At 50.4% G+C, this 18,607-nt stretch overlaps 1 protein-coding gene and 1 non-coding gene across 5 annotated transcripts; both read left to right on the top strand.

The window, feature by feature from the left end:
* The first annotated feature begins 120 nt into the window (after positions 1–120).
* Positions 121–270, top strand: LOC144309305 (small nucleolar RNA SNORA62/SNORA6 family). Its single transcript, XR_013375351.1, has one exon. It is a non-coding gene; the product is annotated as a small nucleolar RNA SNORA62/SNORA6 family (small nucleolar RNA).
* An 11,463-nt stretch (positions 271–11,733) lies between these two features.
* Positions 11,734–18,274, top strand: LOC144307538 (melanoma-associated antigen 8-like). 4 transcript variants are annotated; one of them, XM_077887377.1, is made up of 3 exons: positions 11,734–12,122; positions 16,389–16,482; positions 16,620–18,274. In XM_077887377.1, exon 3 carries the CDS (start codon positions 16,641–16,643, stop codon positions 17,760–17,762), a length of 1,122 nt encoding a protein of 373 aa, XP_077743503.1. In that variant the 5' UTR covers positions 11,734–12,122; positions 16,389–16,482; positions 16,620–16,640; the 3' UTR covers positions 17,763–18,274. The 4 variants fall into 4 exon arrangements, with proteins under 4 accessions (XP_077743503.1, XP_077743506.1, XP_077743504.1 ...); XM_077887380.1 differs by lacking the exon at positions 11,734–12,122 and adding an exon at positions 12,348–12,378; XM_077887378.1 differs by lacking the exon at positions 11,734–12,122 and adding an exon at positions 13,201–13,358.
* The last annotated feature ends 333 nt before the right edge of the window (positions 18,275–18,607 follow it).

Here is an 18,607-nt window from a genome sequence, read left to right as displayed (position 1 = left end):
ATAAATCTTTAAAGAGAGAAAGAAAGAAAGCAAAAGAAAGAAAGAAGGAAGGAAGGAAGAAAAGCAAGCCCAGTGAGGGTAGGAAGAGGGCATGCTAAGGTTTTAAAAACTTTGTAGAATCCTACACATTGTTGGAGCTTGGAGTTGAGGTCCCTGGCTGGCGGATGAACTCACAAGTATAGCTAGTGTGCCACTTGAGGGGCAAGTCTTTCCTTAACCACAAAGGTCTCTGGCCGAGTGATGAGTTTGATAGTGATTCTTGCTATAAGTATATGAAAAATAAAAACAATGAAATGAAATGAAATAAGCTTTGTAGAGTCATATTAAAACATCCTGCCACTGGTGCACCCACCCTCAATGAGCACCTTTTGATGAAAACCTTGGAGTTGCAACAGGAACCCTAAGCTGATGGACCCTCTCTGTGGTTCATTTTGTGCCCAAACGGGCCAGGAAAGCAATGCCTTCACACCCTGCTTTGCTGATCTGCCCATGGTGAGAGGGGCCTGGTGTTGTTACAGGTGCACACTGAAGGAGAAAAGGCAGTTGGAGGTGAGGAGGAGTTTTCACAGTACACAGTACAAGACCTACTGTTAGCTACTGAGGTCTTTTTTGCAGGCTAAGCTCTTGCCACAAGCCAGGTTTTGTTTTTTCCAAGTCAGGTCTTGAAGGTGGCCAGTGGCCCCAAGTGGAGCTTGCTGCCCTTGAATGGTCCTACTGTCACTTGCCGCCCACCCTAAGAGACAGGGTAGAAGAAGGGGGATATAGCCTCCCTCTCCCTTTACAGCTTCCCTTAGGGTGAAAAGCCCTTGCCACAATCTCTCTAGGCTTTTGGCAAGGCCTCCCTTCCCAGCCTCCCATGTTGGCTCAGCCTCCTCCAAGCCCTAGCAGGGGCTTCCAGGGGCCCCCCTGATATGGCCCTGGCACTGCTTACCCAGTCCAGGTCTCTCCTAAGCTCTCTTCCTGATAAGAATCTCAAAAGAGAATTAGTAAGGAATACAGGACTGAGGCAGATCCGTTTTATTTTTTAATAACCTTAAGTGCAATTTTATACTGATTTTTTAAAGTAACACGGAAGAAGGAATATTCATCATGAGACTTCAGTGAGTTTCTGTCCAATGGTCTGAAAGCAGAGACTACACCCAATGTGCAAGTGCCAGAATTTGATCATGAACTCTTCCCATGACCAAGCTAAGACTGGCTGCGACAGAATGCAGTTCAGCCTCCTTGACTCCAGATTTCTCTATTTCAATTACAAATCAGCTTCTTAGGGGTGCCTGGGCAGCTCAGTCAGTTAAGCACCTGCTTTTGGCTCATGTCATGATCTCAGAGTCCTGGGGTCAAGCCCTGTGTCAGACTCCCTGTTCAACAGGGATCTGCTTCTCCCTCTCCTCTGCCCCACCCCTCAAATAAATAAATGATCTTTTATTTAAAAACAACAACAAATCAGCTGCTTAGAAAATCCCCCTTTAATGTTGCATGGGGGGCAGAAGTAAAAAATTTATTGGAGATAATGGACCCAGCCCCTCTTCCATCTAGAATACTCTGTGTGCCCTTGGGTAAGACCCTGTTTATTTGGAGGCATCTTCCAGCCCTCTCATTTCCCAGCCCATTCTCACTCTAGGTCTGGTGCACCACTCAAAGCTCTGCCTATTAGGAAGATTTTTCTCTTCCCACTCTCTTTCAAGACCACCTCCAAGTGCCAACCATTTTCAGCTTATACCACATACTAAACCAGCCCACACTTAAACCAGCCAGGGCCCAGAGGAACCCCATATGGTCATAGGTGCAATCTGGGGAAGTGGTAGTGGGTGGTAAGGGGGTCTGAGCTATCTGCTCATGCAGTTGAGTCCTCTGGTGGTACTCAGGCTGGAACAGGCCAGCACTGTTATCTCTACCATGCTGTATCATTGGATGGGAACAGCATACGATTTTGCATCTAACCAAAGACCCTGTGTTTGTGGTTTGGCATAGGCCAGGGCTCCAGGACAGTCTCCATCCTGGCACTCTCTATATAGAGGAATATGAGGATACTTTGCTAAGGGAAGTGAGACCTCCGCCTTCCTGTCCAATGAGTAGAAGGGACTCTGTCCTATCACACCACCAGAGAATGGGTAACCATGTAATGTCCAATTTGTTATAAGATAACCAGTGAGGGAAGGTTAGGCGAGTGCTGCTTGTGATGGCAATCCCCAAATCCCAGTAACTTAACCCCAAAATATCTTTTATTTCCATCTCACTTCGTGTGTCCAATGTATGTCATTAGGGGAGCTTCTGCTCATTGTAGGCACTCGGACAAGCTGACAGAGGCATTGTTGGTATGTGCTCCTCCAATCTTTGTAGTGAAGGGAAAGGAAAGGGGGAGTGTCTCACACTACTGATTAAATGCTTCATTCAAAAAGGATATACATCACTTACACTCACAATTCATTAACTAGAAATTATAGCCCAACGCAACTATGAAGAGCCAGGACATTTAGTCTGCTATGTACCCAGGAGAGGTGAACCACATATCACTGAGAAGTACTAATGACAACCATTGGGAGTTTCCCTTGATCTTTGCAGGGATATTACTTGCTCCTCTTCCTACTCAGAGGTACCTATGCCCTCCTTTGTAGTGGTTTTCTCATCTTTAACTTTGACACATGAGCCAGCGTTATACATTAAAATTCCAAAATATTGCCAATCATCAGAAAGACTGTTTGCCATTCTTTTTTTTTTAAAAAAAAAGATTGTATTTACTTATTCATGATAGGCATAGAGAGAGACATAGAGATATAGAGAGAGAGGCAGAGACACGGGCAGAGGGAGAAGCAGGCTACATGCCAGGAGCCTGACGTGGGACTTGATCCCAGGACCCCAGGATCACGCCCTGGGCCAAAGGCAGGCGCCAAACCACTGAGCCACCCAGGGATCCCCAGTGTTCGCCATTCTTAAAGGAAGGCTTCTAGTCTCTGGAAGAAGTTGTACCCTCCCTATAGACAGGAATCCAATTTGTCCTTCTACCCACTCTGGGCTGACTTGGTCCTCAGCAAAGTGGATCTGGAGACAAATCAAGCCTCCACTGAAGTCTCTGATAGAACTACAAGTAAGCTTCTTTTGGGATCTTAGGATTTCCAAATATTTCAGACTTCTTCTGAGAGTCCTGTCAAGAGGGAGAGCAGCTGAAAAAAAAGGTGTGTGGAGCAGCGATTACATGGGTTCATTTCTGAGTAGCAACTCCCAGTGGGTGAATCAGGTGACCAAAATGGACTCCTTCCTCCTGTGGGTCCCCTCAGCTAATAACCCTACGGCCCTATTTATGGATGATGCCAGTCTTGGAGAATGAGACTGCCAGCCTAAAGCCTTTCCAATTAGGAGCTTCAAATCCTATTTTTATGGTGGAGGAACTTTATTAGACACTTCCATGACATCCTGCCCAGACTGGTGGCAGTTCATGTGGTAGAAGGGAAGATGCTCCCCCTAGCTCCCTGACCACTGTGGAATCATTCCATGATTCCTATATTCTCCCCACTTAGAGTACCCCTGACCTCAGGGAGGAGAGAGACCCCTCTTTTGTTCCATTAAGTACCCCAATCCCCAGTAGTGGCAGTCTACAGAAAGGGTTTGCTGCAAGACAACAGGATCTGCAGGTCACCTTCACGAGAGCAAAAATGGAGTGAGTCCAAGGCCTCCAAGTCATTCCCCCTGGCAAGAACTCTAATCTAGGTGGGGAGGGAGGAAGGACTCTGCTCCCATCACATGTCAACAACCTGGCACTGACTCTAAGTCAGCAAAGGACCCCCCTGGACCAGTTCAGGGTATCTATAGTCAGCCCAACATCTCATTACCCTGAGTCTCTGGAATTATACTGTCAAGTCATACATGTATGAGTATGTCAAGACATACTCTCTAGAGCTCTAGAGAGCGGGAGAAAGACTGGTCCGGTAGGAGGCAGAATAAAAGATTATTGGCCCATGTGGCTTTCTCCCAAGCCACTGCTAAGTACCAGGTCCTGCTCTTTGAAAGCAAAGGCCCAAGAAGATGGCAAAGCCATCAATGCTGGCAACAGGGGCCAAAACAAACTGCCATTTTCATTCATCCTCCCTAATTCATATAATCTCCACTGATTTGACCAATATCTCTGGCCTCTTTTAGTTCTTTCTACTCCAGTATTATCCATACCCTACCTGACCAGGACTGCTGGCTCTCTGGATGACAGAATATATGAAGGATCATTTTACTATTGCATATATTTACATGTGGAATTGCATATTTTTATAATAACAATGTTTATAGCAGCAATATCCACAATAGCCAAAGCATGGAAAGAGCCCAGATGTCCATCTACAGAAGAATAAAGATGTGATATCTCACTAAAAGAGGGGATCTGACATAGGACTGTAGAAAACTTCCTCTCCCCAGATACCTTACCACCACATTAAGGGCTTAGTTATAGTAGTTCTTTCTACCCAGTACATCATGTCCAGCTATCAAGAAAAAATTACAAGGCATTCCAAAAGCCAAAAATACAATTTAAAGAGAAAAAGCAGGCATCAGAGTTAGATGTGGCAGGGCTGTTGGAATTACTGGACCAGAAATTTAAAACAACTATGAATAATACCCTAAGGACTCTCATGGATAAGACAGGCAGCATGCAAGATCAGATAGGCAATGTAGGAAGAAAGAAAAAATTTTAAGAATCAGAAAGAAACGTGAGAAACCAAAAACTAAATTGAAAGAGAAAAATAAAGTTGGAAGACTGACACTACCCAACCTCAAGACTTACTATAAAACTACAGTAATCAAGAGAGTGTGGTATTGGTGAAAGAACAGATGAATAGAATAACAGAAGAAAATAGAGATCCCCCAAATAGACAAATATAAATATAGTCAAGTGATCTTTTAAAAAGGAGCAAAGACAGTATGACAGAGAAAAGACAGTCCTTTCAAACAAATGGTATTGGACAACTAAACAACTACTTGCAAAAAAATTAATTTGGACACAGACCCTAATCCTAACCTTCACTAAAATTAACTCAAAATGGATCACAAACCTAAATGTGAAATGCAAAACTATAAAACTCCTAGAAGATAACATAGGAGAAAACCTAGATGCCCTTGGGTGTGGCAATGACCTTTGAGATACAACACCAAAGGCACAATCTATGAAAGAAATAATTAAGCTGGACTTCATTAAAATTGATTACTTCCATTCCATGAAAAACAATGTCAAGAGAATGAGATGAGAAATCCTAGGCTGGGATTCCTGGGTGGCTCAGCAGTTAAGTGTCTGCCTTTGGCTCAGGGCATGATCCTGGAGTCCCAGGATCGAGTCCCACATCAAGCCTGCTTCTCCCTCTGCCTATGTCTCTGCCTCTCTCTCTCTCTCTCTCTCTGTTGTCGCTCATGAATAAATAAATTTAAAAATCTTTTAAAAAATAAATCCTAGGCTGGGAGAAAATATTTGCAAAAGACACATCTGGACTATTGCAAAGGACTGTTCCAAAATTAAAAAGCACACCTAAAACTCAAAATTAGGAAAATAACCTGATTTTAAAATGGGCCAGAACACATGAAATTACCCCTACTAATTAAAGAACTTCTCCTGAAGAAGAATAGAGGGCTGATGGAAGAGCTTCTGCACAACCAAAAATAAAAACAACTACAAAAGAGAATGGCAAGAAAGATGGAGAGACAGTAACAAAGGGAACCCCTACCCCCTAACACTGAGGATGGCAGGAGGGAGGGATAGCACTGAGAGACCAGGAGCAGATTCCTGCATCCTTGGGTAGAGAAAGAAAGCCACAGTTTAAAAGAGAAACTAGCAAAAACAGACAAACAACAACAACAACAAAATAGCAACTGGCATGTAAAAGAGAACTAGAATTCTGCCAAATGGTAGAGGAGCTGTGGGAACACTCGCCAGGTTAGGGAGAGTAAAGAACAACACATTTTCATTCCTGCTCCAGCTTACAAGCCCAGGAGGGAGCAGGGTCTGAATGCCATCACTGGCAGTTCTGGTCATAAGAGGGAGCTTGAAACCACAGTGAACCCAAGAGTCCCCAAGCCCACACCAGTCCCAATAGTACAGGAGCACAGAAAATAAGCCATGAGATTTGTTGTTTGTGTTTTTGTTTTTATTTGGGGGTTTTGTTTTGTTGGTCTTGCTTTTTCATTTCTTTTTTGCTTCTTATTCTTTTTTTCTATTATTTATTTTAAAACTTATTTTATATTACTATTATTGTCATTATTATTCTCTTTCTTTAAAAAGCCACAATTTAAAAGATCAACTAGCATGTAAAAGAGTAAGCCCTGGGGCACCTGGGTGGCTCAGTCTCTTGAGGAAGGGATTCATGATCTCTGCTCAGGTCATGATCTCAGGGTCATGAGTTCAAGCCCAGGAGGGGCTCTGTGCTTGTCTGGAAGTCTGCTTGGGATTTTCTCTCTCTCCTCCCTCCACCCCTCCCCCCAGCCTCTCTCTAAATTAACAAAATAATAATAATCTTGAGAAAATGAAAATTTAAAGAATTTTAAAAGTCAGCCTTAGAACTCCACCAGTGGGGAGAGCTTCTGGAACATTCCCCAGGTGGGAGAGGCCAACAGACACATTCAACACTCCACCTCCACCTCCATCTTGAAATCACAGAGCAGTGCATAATCTGGGCACCCTAACTGGCCTGTTACCTCATTGACCCTAGGTCCCTAGCTCACAACAGCCCCAGCTAACCCACCCAGATGGCCAAAGTGTGGGCCCACAAGGCTGGAGAGAAGAGTGGAAAAAATGAGTGACAGCTTCAATAAAGAGACAGAAAATATAAAAAAGAACCAATCATAGTTGAATAATACAATAACTGAAATTTAAAAAAAAAACACTAGAGGGAATTACCACTCTTGTAGAAGGTGTCAATAATGGGAAAGTGTATGCATGTGTGTGGGTATATGAGAAATCTCTGTACCTTCCCTTAATTTTTCTATGACGCTTAAACTGCTCTAAAATATTGTCTTAATACAAATAAATAAATGCTTATACTCTCCAATTTTTGTATATGTATGTTGAAAAATATATTCAAATTGTAAAAAATTTGAGTAATACACATAAAGCTATACAACCCTACCTGCGCGATATAGTCTAAATGATACTTGGCTGGCAACACACCCTTGAATGTATTTTTAAAAATAAGAAATATTTAAAACATTAAAAAAATATTTAAAACAGCCAAGCAATTCAAGAAGCTAGGCCATGAAGACTATAATAAACCTAAAGAGGTGTAAAGTTAGAAATAATGACTATAAATGTAGAAATAATGAAACAAATAACAATAGAGCTAAATAACCAAAGCCAGTTCTTTGAAAATACTTAAAAATACCTTTTGCAAATACGATAAATTACTGAAGAAAAAAGCATAAACAAACACGTTGAATAAAATTGTACATAATACAGATGCATAATAGATTTAAATATTATAAGAGAACACTACAAATATGTTATACCTTTCCCTCAGTACAACCAATGGTGGATGTGCACAAGGAAAGCTTTCAACTGTGAAAACTAAGGAAACTTCAGCTAAAATGGAGTCAGAAGGCCAGTAGGGGGAGCTCTTACACCCTACGAGCCTAGGTCAATTGCCGAGCCAACAGTTAAGAGCCCCACCTTGCAAGAAGATTCTATTTTAGCTACTACTTTACTATTCCAGTACAGGAAGAAAGGTTTCCTTATGCCCTGACAACAGCCCAGCCAATAAGAGAAGGTTACAATTTAGCCAATAAAAAGCCGCTATAGGGATCCCTGGGTGGCGCAGCAGTTTGGCGCCTGCCTTTGGCCCAGGGCGCGATCCTGGAGACACGGGATCGAATCCCACGTCGGGCTCCCGGTGCATGGAGCCTGCTTCTCCCTCTGCCTGTGTCTCTGCCTCTCTCTCTCTCTGTGAGACTATCATAAATAAATTTAAAAAAAAAGCCGCTATACTTCAAACTTCCAGTTTACTCTCATAGGGGTTTTTCTTTTTTGCTCATAAGAGCCCTCCTAACTTTTCCATTTTCTCTATAAAAGCAAGAACCTTTCCTTTGTTTTCCTGCATGGCCTATGGTTGCACCATAACTTGCGTGTCCTGAATTGTGACTTTTATTCCCAAATAAACCCATTTTTGTGGGTAAAATACTTGGCTATTTTATTTTTAAGGTTAACATAACATGGAAGTATTTCAGCCAATACACTAAGAAAGAGAGAATGAGAGAATTACCATTTCTAAAGGATTAGTGGATAAAGGTAGTAACTATTAATGACTGCCAGCATCAGCACAAAGGGAGACAACCAGACAAATATGTAATGCCTAATGGTCTTGCAAAACAACAGCAATAAGGACAATAAAACAAACACACTAGCATCTTAACCTGATTAAGCTTATACCTCTAACCACTAATTAAAAGAAAATACAAGAGGCTAAAAAACATGTTAAAGGGCACCAAGGTGTTACACTAAGTAAAATCTACACTAAGAAACTGGGCACAACACAAGACTTGGTTTGTTTTCCTTTTTCCAATAACAACAACAAAAAAGAAATGTAAGGAAAAAGATATGATATGAGGGGAACGTATAGATTTTTAAAGACTTAAGGAATATAATAAATAATCACAGCTATGAGCCATATTTGGACACCAATTCAAATTTTTTAAGAAGTATAAGGCCCTCAGGGAAATATTAAAAATAACTGGACATGTAATGATATTAGACATTTAATTTTTTTGAAATGATAATTTGTATTGACTTTATGCTTTATTTTTTTTTAATTTTTATTTATTTATGATAGTCACACAGAGAGAGAGAGGCAGAGACAAAGAGGGAGAAGCAGGCTCCATGCACCGGGAGCCCGACGCGGGACTCGATCCCGGGTCTCCAGGATCGCGCCCTGGGCCAAAGGCAGGCGCCAAACCGCTGCGCCATCCAGGGATCCCGACTTTATGCTTTATTTTTTAAAGTCTTTATCTTTTTAGAAATGTATATTGAATATTTAGACATAAAGATTATTCCAGAAGCTGCAGAGATGCAGGGTAGGTGGGGAAATAACTGAAAACAGATTGGCCATGTATTTAAGGTTTTTGATGCTGAAGATCAGGTACATTGGATTCCTTATACTATTATCTCTACTATTGTATGTATTTTATACTTTCTATAAGAAAACGTTTCATTATAATTATCATGTCATTAAATTTGAAATCCTAAGTGAAACTGACCACTTTCTAGAGGAAAAAATGAGCAAATTGGCCCATACAAAAATAAAAACCCTTAAAAATACAAACCGAAACTGTATTCAAAACTGAAGTCACCCTCAAAGTTCCAGCACAGGAAGTTTGGGGAGCCAAGTCTACAAAATATCAGGGAAACTAACCATCTTATGCAATTCTTCCAAATCTATACAGTATAAAGATGGGCAACTGTTTAACTTACTCTCCCAGTCTAGCTATTCTTGATTCAAAAACTAAATGTGGACACGCCACCAAAAGAATACTTAAGCCTAGTTCATTCATATAACAGCAAATATCCTAAATAAATTAAAAGCATATTCGATATAGCAGTGAATTAAATGAACAGTCTGTGTCTGAGGGATAAAAATAATTTTGGTTGTAATGCCCTACATTAACAAATTAGAGGAAATAAAAAATATTTGATTACATCAGTGGGTAAACACATCTTTAAAAAAATATTTATTTATTCATTTGAGAGCGTAGAGAGCCCCTGTGAGGAGGGGGAATCCCAAGCAGGCTCCCTGCAGAGCTCGGAGCTGGTACAGGAGACAAGGCTCAATCCTAGGATCCCAAGATCATGACCTGAGCCAAAACCACAGGTCAGATGCTCAACTGACTGAGCCACCCAGGCACCCATAGAAAAAATCTTTTAAAGCAACTCAAGTTGAGTTCATAGTAAAAAGTAAGAACTTCCATTTCCTAAAATAGACAGTAAACATACTTAAATGTCAAATATCAGAAGCATCCCCATTAAAGTCAGGAACTACACTTAGATACTCTCACCTCCACCATTCATAACTGTACTGGAATACAAAGCCAGAGCTATGGATGTTATATAGATGTGTGAATATTGAAAATAAAGAGATAGTGTTTAATAAAAATCTCATCCTCTATTTTGTTTTTTTTAAGATTTTATTTATTTATTCATGAAAGACACAGAGAGGCGGAGACATAGGCAGAGGGAGAAGCAGGCTCCCTGTGGGGAGCCCAATGTAGGACTCCATCTCGGGAGGGTGGGATCATGCCCTGAGCCAAAGGCAGATGCCCAATCGCTGAGCCACCCAGGTGTCCCTCATCCTCTGTTTTGAAAAGTTAAAGGAATAGGCATGTGGGATATTCAAGTGGATGAGATTTCAGACACTGTATGAATGATCATTATAGCAAAATACATAGCTCTGCCACACAAAATCAGTAACTAATTAGAACCTGTTAATAGAAAATATCCCATTCACAACAGCAACAAACAAAACGAAAAATCACCTATAAAGAAGCCTAAGAAAAATGTAGATCTATGTAACTATGCATAAAACTACATGACTATATATGATATATATCATGTATAGGTATAATATATTATATATAGTCATATCATTCTATATATCCATTTAAACATAGTTAAATATACAAGTATACAAGTTTACTGATAGACTCAGGTAAAAGAAGTCCCCCCCAAATGGACCAGTATATTATATTCATTAATGGGGACCAAAAATTTCCAAACATATAATTGTGCTGAAATGATTTATAGACTTAATGCCTTACCATGTAGCTTGCAAGATGACAAGGAAGCTCAGAGTGCTGACTTCTGATCAAACCTGGAGGACTATACGAAGGAAGCGGGGAGGAGGAAAATCAACAAAATTTGAACAACAAAACAGGAGAAAGTCTTACAGGAGAATGAGGAGTGGTGAGCTGGTACCTGTATCTGAGGAAGAGCAGGGATGTGAGGGGACCTATGTAAGCTGCATAGATGCAGATGACAGGATGGATAGGAGAAACTATTTTAATTACCTGCCCCTAATTCCTGGCACAAGCCTGAGGTGAGTTCTCAGAACACACATGCCAGCAGCCCTGGGAACTATCAGGACAGAGGGAAAGATGATGATTGAGGCATTTGACTCCAAGTTCTGTGCTAATAACCACCCGAAGTCACCTTAGTGGTAAGGATACCTTTTCAAAAAATTATTTCAATAGACTGTAAAGAACAGACTAGAAATAGAATAGAGAGTATCAATGCAAATCACACAGAGTAAGAGAAGGTAGTCTTCATAAAATAAGCATAGTCTACACGTATATAAATACACACTTATATAAAGACATATATAACATAAGCATGCCAGCACTCATACGCGTGCACAGGACACACGCTAGGTAGAGAGGGACGGTGTGTTTCTCCCGATGACGCAGCATGTCAGGGGAAAACTCCCTGCAGTGGGCCCCGCAATACGGGACACCCCTAGACACCCTTGCAGCTGCTCGGCCGCCCCCAGGAAAGTAAACCTTTCACACGATGTCCCTAAAGTCTGGCTGCTGGCCAAGGGACCCCGTGGGAAGGGGCGCTTCCTCCCGGCCCCTGCCCCTGCCCCTGCCCCGGGGCTATGGGCGCTGCGGCTGCACAGCAGGCCTGTGTCCTGATGAGGGCCTCCTGGGTGAGGACTGAGAGCCGACCTGTGCCAGGACGCTGGGGGCCGCCGAACCCTGCTGTGCCCCTGCCGGCAGCCCTGGGCCACCCCGGGACCTGCAGAGCCGGTGGGGCCCGAGCCGCAGCAACCATCCCTCGGGCGCTCAGGGACGACACGTCGGGGCCTGAGAGGCTCGGTGTAAGGGGCACCGACTGAGGTCTGCAGAGAGCCGAGGCCGCAGCCCGCCCGAGTCCGGGGAGGGAGGACCCGCGAGAGGACCCAGGGAGCCTCCCACAGGTGTCCTCCTACCCCCGCCACGCAGAGCCCATCTCCCGCGGACGTGCAACCAGCCCTTAGGGACCCCTGGCACGGGGTCCGGATGTGACGTGGGCCGACTTCCGCCTCGGAGGTCTGAGGGAGCGGAGGGCCTCGTGTGGGCGGCGCATTGGGGTCCCCTGGAAGGAGGCCAGGCCCGGGCCGGCGGCAGCCAGGCAGCAGGTAGCCCCGGGAGGGGGCTCCGAGGGCGGGGGAGGGGCCCCGGAGGGCGGCGGGGGGTGGGGGGGCCCTTTCTGAACCCTGAGAGACCACGCGGGGGAAGGCGGGGCCGCGGCGTCGAGCTGAGGCCTCGATGCCGGGGCCTGGGGCAGTGGCCTGAGAGGGGCAGGAGCACAGGGAGTGCCGGTGGGGACGCGGTGACACGGCGGGGACCCAGGAGCCCAGGACAGAGGGGACCCGGCGGAGGTCAGGGCCCACGGTGAGCCCGGGAAGGCCACGAAGGAGCGGGATGAGGCCAGATGGTGGCGGCGGGTGCGGCAGGCCTGGCACATCCGGGTACCCGAGAGCCTGAGGCCTGGTGTGGCAGGAGCAGACGATGAGGGGGGCGGAGGGAGGGTCCAGGGGCTAAGGGGAGGCGAAGGATGGACCCTGAGGGGGACAGAGGGGACCCGGCGGAGGGCAGGGCCCACGGTCAGCCCTGGAAGGCCGCGGAGGAGCGGGATGGGGCCGGATGGTGGCGGCGGGTGCGGCAGGCCTGGCACATCCGGGTACCCGAGAGCCTGAGGCCTTGTGTGGCGGGAGCAGACGCTGAGGGCTGAGGGGAGGGTCCCGGGGCTAAGGGGAGGCGAGGGATGGACCCTAAGAGGAACAGAGGGGACCCGGCGGAGGTCAGGGCCCACGGTGAGCCCGGGAAGGCCGCGGAGGAGCGGGATGGGGCCGGATGGTGGCGGCGGGTGCGGCAGGCCTGGCACATCCGGGTACCCGAGAGCCTGAGGCCTTGTGTGGCGGGAGCAGACGCTGAGGGCTGAGGGGAGGGTCCCGGGGCTAAGGGGAGGCGAGGGATGGACCCTAAGGCGGACAGAGGGGACCCGGCGGAGGGCAGGGCCCATGATCAGCCCGGGAAGGCCGCGGGGGAGCGGGACGGGGCCGGATGGTGGCGGCGGGTGCGGCAGGCCTGGCACATCCGGGAACCCGAGAGCCTGGGGCCTGGTGTGGCGGGAGCAGATGCTGAGGGCGGAGGGGAGGGCCCCGGCTGCTGGGATTCCCAGTGAGGATGCAGAAGAGGCCGAGGGTCCCCGCACCCCAGCCCAGAGTCAGTCCCGGGAAGGTCGTGGGGGCGGGGGGCGTGGGAACACGTGGTGAGGCCCCACTTCCGCATCCGGGTCTCTGAGACACAGGCCTAAGGCGCGTGCCTCCGTCAGGTGGGCAGAGAGGAGGCCCTGCAGTCACCGGGCAAAGGTTCGAACCCTCAGGGAGAAAAGAGGAGTGCTCTAGGTGGTGGGGTCCTAGTGTGAGTCCAGGAAGGCCCGTGGGGGGTGGGAGTGCGGGCCGAGTCCGGACGTCGGCATCTGGGTCTCGGGGAGTCAGGAGGCCTTGGCGTCGGAACAGCGCCTCCCTCAGGTGGGCAGGGGGAGTGCCCAGGTCCTGCTGGGATTCCCCATGAGGTTGCAGAGGGAGGACGGAGAAACACAGGACAGTCTGGGAAGGCCCCTCGCGGGCCGGGGAGGAGACGGGCATTTGGGGAGTCCAGACAGCCACATCCGGGTCTCAGAGCATGCAGAGGCCTGGTGTCAGGAGCAGGGCCTCAAGTGGGCAGAGGGGAGGACCCAGGGACCCTGCACCCCAGCCCAAAGTCAGTCCCGGAAGGTACGTGAGGGGTGGGGGATGGGAACACGTGATGAGGCCCCACTTCCACATCCGGGCTCTGAGAGACCAGCAGGCTGGTGTTCAGAGCAGGGCCTCCCTGAGGGGGCAGAGGGTGGGCCCAGGTCCTGCTGGGTTCCTGGCGAGGATGTCCATGGAGGACGGACGGACCCCGCACCCCAGCCCAGAGTCAGTCCCGGGAGGCAGGCCGAGTGCGGGACGGGGCCACGCCGCGTGTCTGTGTGCATACCCCGACCGGCGCATCCGGGTCCCCGAAGCTCTGCCCGCTCCTCGTGTCCGTGTCTGGGAGCCGATGGGCCGGCAGGCAGTGGAGCCAGGCAGAGGCCCAGGCACCCAGGGAGTCCTTCCAGCAGGGGTGGGGAAGAAGGGCGCAGGGAGCCAGTCCCCCGCTCCCCAGCTCATCCCCTCTGTGAGCCCTGGGAAGCCCCCCGGTCTGGGTCCTGGTCCTGATGGAAAGACGGTCACTCCCTGTCCCCGGTGGGGTCTGGGCGGAGGGGAGGACCTGGGTGTTAGCGGCCGGGCCTCGGGATGGCTGCCCAAGGGGCCCGGGGTCTGCTAGGGCTGGAGGCGAGGACCCCTGGGGGACTGAGTCCCCCCGAGGGTGTCGGTCCCCAGGGAGCCCCCAGCACCACGGCCCTGCCCCTGCTTCAGCCTCGGGAGGCTGCCGGGGGTGGGGGTGGACAAGTCCCGAGCTGCCTGGTGCGACAGGGCCTCCCACACTGTGGCCATTGAGCTGGAGCACTGCCTCCAGGGTGTGGGCGGGTGGGGTCGGGTCGGGTGGGGTGGGAGGCAATGGCCCACATGTGGCTGGCAGCCAAGGCCAGGACCACAGGGGCACTGAAGCCCTAGGGACACACACTAGACTGGGTCCTGGGGGTCCCCGGGGCCCGATGACCACCTGGGGCATGCCCTGGCTTGCCAGCCAAGTCTCCTAGAGCCTGGGGGCTTGGTGGAAGGAGCAGGCTGGGGGCCAGCCCGGGGCCTGGTGTGATTGAAGGTGAGGACCAGAGGGAGAAATGATGGACCCTGAGCCCTAGCACGTGCAGTCCAGGGAGGAAGGAGGCAGGAGGCCCTGTTGTAGGATAAGCCTATGCTGCCGTCCTGATGTCCACCTGTGGGTGTTAGAGCCTGAGGGCTTGTGCTTCAAAGGAGCAGGGCCTAAAAAAAAAAAAAAGGAGCAGGGCCTCCGAGGTGCTTGGTGAGGGTGTGTGTGGAGGGCATGCAGCCTGCGGGGAGTCAGGGTGAGGAACTTGGGGACACCCTGGCTCGCCCCACCTGGCCCGAGAGTAAAGAAGCCAGTGCAACAGAGTGGGTCCCTGCCCTGTGGGCAGCCCACGGAGGATGGGAGAGCGCTGGACCTCAATGGCATGCTGTCCCTGGGGCAGGTGGATGGCAGGAAGGTGGGCTGACCTGGGGAGGGTGAGGTCTTGGTGTGAGGGGCACGTGTCCTCTATGGGAGGTTAGGGGCCCGGAGGAAGAGCAGGCCCTGCAGGATAATGCTGAGGACCCTCCCAGGAGCCTGAGGGCATTCGCGCCCCAGGCAGAGGGGCTGGAATCCAGGCCTGCCCTTCCTGATCTTGCTGGGGAACTTGGGGTCGTGGGGTTTGGGGGCTGTGACCCACCTGGATGGAGACACGGGACACAACAGGGTACCTCCTCCTGCTCCTCTCCCAGTTCTCAGGGAGGTGAGGACCCCACTGGGAGAGGTTCCAGTCAGGGCTTGGGAGGAGGCTCACCTAGGGGATAGATACCCAAGAGTCCTAGGGCCTGCCAAGAGTCAGTGCAGGGACCCCCGCCCACCCCACATTGAAGGGGTGAGTGGCTCCCAAGCCAGCCCTCAAGCCCAGGAGGGGATGTCCCAGAAATCTGGGTGCCTCTCCCTGGCAGCCCTGGGAAGGGAACCTGGGGCGGGGCCTGTGCCACAGAGCCCCTCCTCTTGTTCAGATTCCTGGGCTCAGGGAGGGGAGGGTCTGGGCCTGGGGTCTGGACTCAGGTCAGCAGAGGAGGTGGGTGCCCTCTGGTCCTGTTCCCAGCCCTGGCGGGGGTCGAGGTGAGAAATGAGGGGATGCCTCCCACAACAGGATCCCTAGGGACCAGGCCACCCCGGCCACGTGTGTGGGCCATGGGGAGAGGCAGGACGGGTGGGCCGACTGATTTCTCTGGACTTTGGCTGGTGGCAGGTCGTAGCAGGGGGGCCTTGCAAGGAACCAGGCGGGTGTTTCAGGGCCAGCTGGGGAGTCTTCCCAGGCCTTGTGTGGGGTCCAGGTGAAGACCCAGAGGTGCCCCATCCCAGCCCAGATGGAAGCCAGAGCTGGCCCATCCCTTGTGCATGATCCAGAACCAGTCCTGGAGACTTTGGCAGGTGTGGCAATGGCTGGGCCCCTGGCTTCCTTCTGTGGAGTGTCGGGGCCCTGTGTTCTTGCAAGGACACTTTGGCCTGAGAGGGACAGGGCCAGGGCAGTCCCTTGAGAGGCAAAGGAGGGGACCCCCCACCTGGCCTGCTGGGGACCTCCCAAAGTGTGAGCCAGCCCTCCTGTCCACACTGGGCCCCAGGGCTGGGCTCACAGTCTGCACCCTGAGGTGCCTCCTCCTTCCCTCCTGCAGGGACTTCAAGAACTGGCAGCGGAGGCCTCAGTCTGAGGTGGGGGTCCCTTAGGACACAGAACAGAGGAGGCGTGGGCCAGAGCCACTTGTCCAGGTGAGGTGCACGCCCTCTCTGAGCCCAACACAAGGGAGCCCTCTGCAGGGGAGCCTGGCAGGGCCCCTTCTCAGCCCTGGCACTGCAGGCTCTCGGCTGGGCTGCACTGTGAGAAGCCATTCCACCTCTCTCTTCAGGTTCAGCCGGACACTGACACCATGTCCATGGAGCAGAAGAATGAGCTCTGGAAGCTGGAAGAAGACCCAGTAGACTCCCAGGACCTGGTGGACGCACAGTTGTCTGGGGCTGAAGAGGAAACCTCCTCTTCCTTCTCTTCCTCCTCCTCCTCCTCCTCTTCCTCCTCCTCCTCCTCCTCCTCTTTCTCCTCCTCTTCCTCCTCCTTCTCCTGCTGTTCCTCCTCCTCCTCTTCCTCCTCCTTCTCCTCCACTTCTACCTCCTCCTCCACTCCTTCTTCTTCCTCCTCTTCCCCTTCCTCCTCCTGCTCTGCCCTGTTCCTGATCCCCATGGAGGAGGGGTCTGCTGCTGCTGGGTCCCTGAGTCCTCCCCAGGGCTCTCAGAGTGCTGACGCATCTCCTAGCAGCGGAGAAGCCACTGCCTGGAGCCAGCCCAGACATGGCTCCAGCATCCCAGATGAGCAGGGGTCAAGCACCTCGGAGGAGCCGGAAGATACCCAGCCCTCAACCCAAGGAAGGCTCCACGTGAAAGTGTGTGACCTGATGGTGTTTCTGCTCTTCAAGTATTGCACCAAGCAGCCTACCAACAAGGCAGAGATGCTGGAGATCGTCAGCAAAGAATACCAGGATGACTTCCCCATAATCTTGGGCCAAGCCTCCGAGTGTATGCGGCTGGTCTTTGGCATAGACGTGAAGGAAGTGGATTCCAGCGAGCACTCCTACGTCCTGATCACCATCCTGGGCCTTAGCTGCGATGGGATGCTGAGTGGTGAAAGGGGCCTGCCCAAGACCAGCCTCCTGGTCCTGCTCCTGGGGGTGATCCTCCTGGAGGATGGTTGTGCCCCCGAGGAGGAAGTGTGGGAGGCGCTGAGGGTCATGGGGGTGTATGATGGCCATGAGCACTTCATCTATGGGGAGCCTAGAAACCTCCTCACCAATGTCTGGGTGCAGGAAGGTTATGTGGAGTGCCGGCAGGTGGCGGGCAGTGACCCTGCCCGCTATGAGTTCCTGTGGGGGCCCAGGGCCTACACAGAAACCAGCAAGTTGCAAGTCTTGGAGTATTTGCTGCAGGTGAATAGGAGGCAGCAGGGCTCCTCCCTGTCCCTTTCTGAAGAGGAGGGGACTGATGAGGAAGAGGAGACCTGAGCCCAAGGGCATTCAGGCCCATTCCAGCCTTTACTGGGGTACACAGCTTCTCCTGTGAGCTGGGCATTAAGGGAGGCCTTAGGGTGCTTCCTCCTCATGTTATTCTGTTGGGTGTGTAAAGAGAAAGTCCTGGATGTATAAGGAGTTAAGGGGCAGGGCAGGTTGGGGGAAAGCAGGGCCAAGAGCCTGGGCTCTGTGATGACTCTGAAACCCAGAGCTTAGTGTCCTTGAGGAAGCACTCCAATGTTTGTTCCTTGGGATAGAAGGTTTCCTCATCCCAGTGTGTCAGTGACACACCCCCCTTTGCGTTCATACTTCCCCAGTTCAAGAGTTAACAGTTTTGTCATGTCCTGTAAACAAGTTGGGAGACCTTCCCTCTTTGCTCTTTGTTTGAGTTGTGGATGAAATCACAGGGCATTGGCGTTGGAATCTGTTGGAAAGGCCAGGAGTGGAGCAGGCAAGAGCTGGAGCGTGGAAATAGGAAAATAAACCTTGTTCACTTTTGCTTCTTACCCGTGCCGTGTGTCATTTTTCCAAAGTAACATAGATGTGCGCTCGTGCATTCACTTGGTTTTTCGGGAAAGTGAGAGAAGGGTCCTGTCTGAGGCCAGGGGAGCCCTGCTGGCGGCTCCCTCACAGCCCCACAGCGGCTGAGCTCTGTTCCTGCAAGGCCCTGTGTGTGAGCAGTGAGGAAACAAGGGCCCCGGGGCCATGCAGCCTTTGGGGACTGTGTCTAGCGGCCGGTATCCTGCAGGAAGGCGGGGAGGGGTGCCTTGAGACCTGGGCCAGCCTGCCAGCCCCAAGTGGCAGAAGGATGAGGGGGTGGGGCGGCTCCCGGGCCAGGC

Source organism: Canis aureus, chromosome X (assembly GCF_053574225.1).
Source record: "Canis aureus isolate CA01 chromosome X, VMU_Caureus_v.1.0, whole genome shotgun sequence".
In the NCBI taxonomy this organism is placed as follows: domain Eukaryota; kingdom Metazoa; phylum Chordata; class Mammalia; order Carnivora; family Canidae; genus Canis; species Canis aureus.
The sequence above is the reverse complement of the archived record's forward strand: the minus strand, read 5'-3'. Positions and strand labels throughout refer to the sequence as shown.

Excerpts from the sequence above, each read along its gene's own strand:
- LOC144307538 (XM_077887377.1), top strand. The coding sequence starts at position 16,641 with ATGTCCATGGAGCAGAAGAATGAGCTCTGGAAGCTGGAAGAAGACCCA.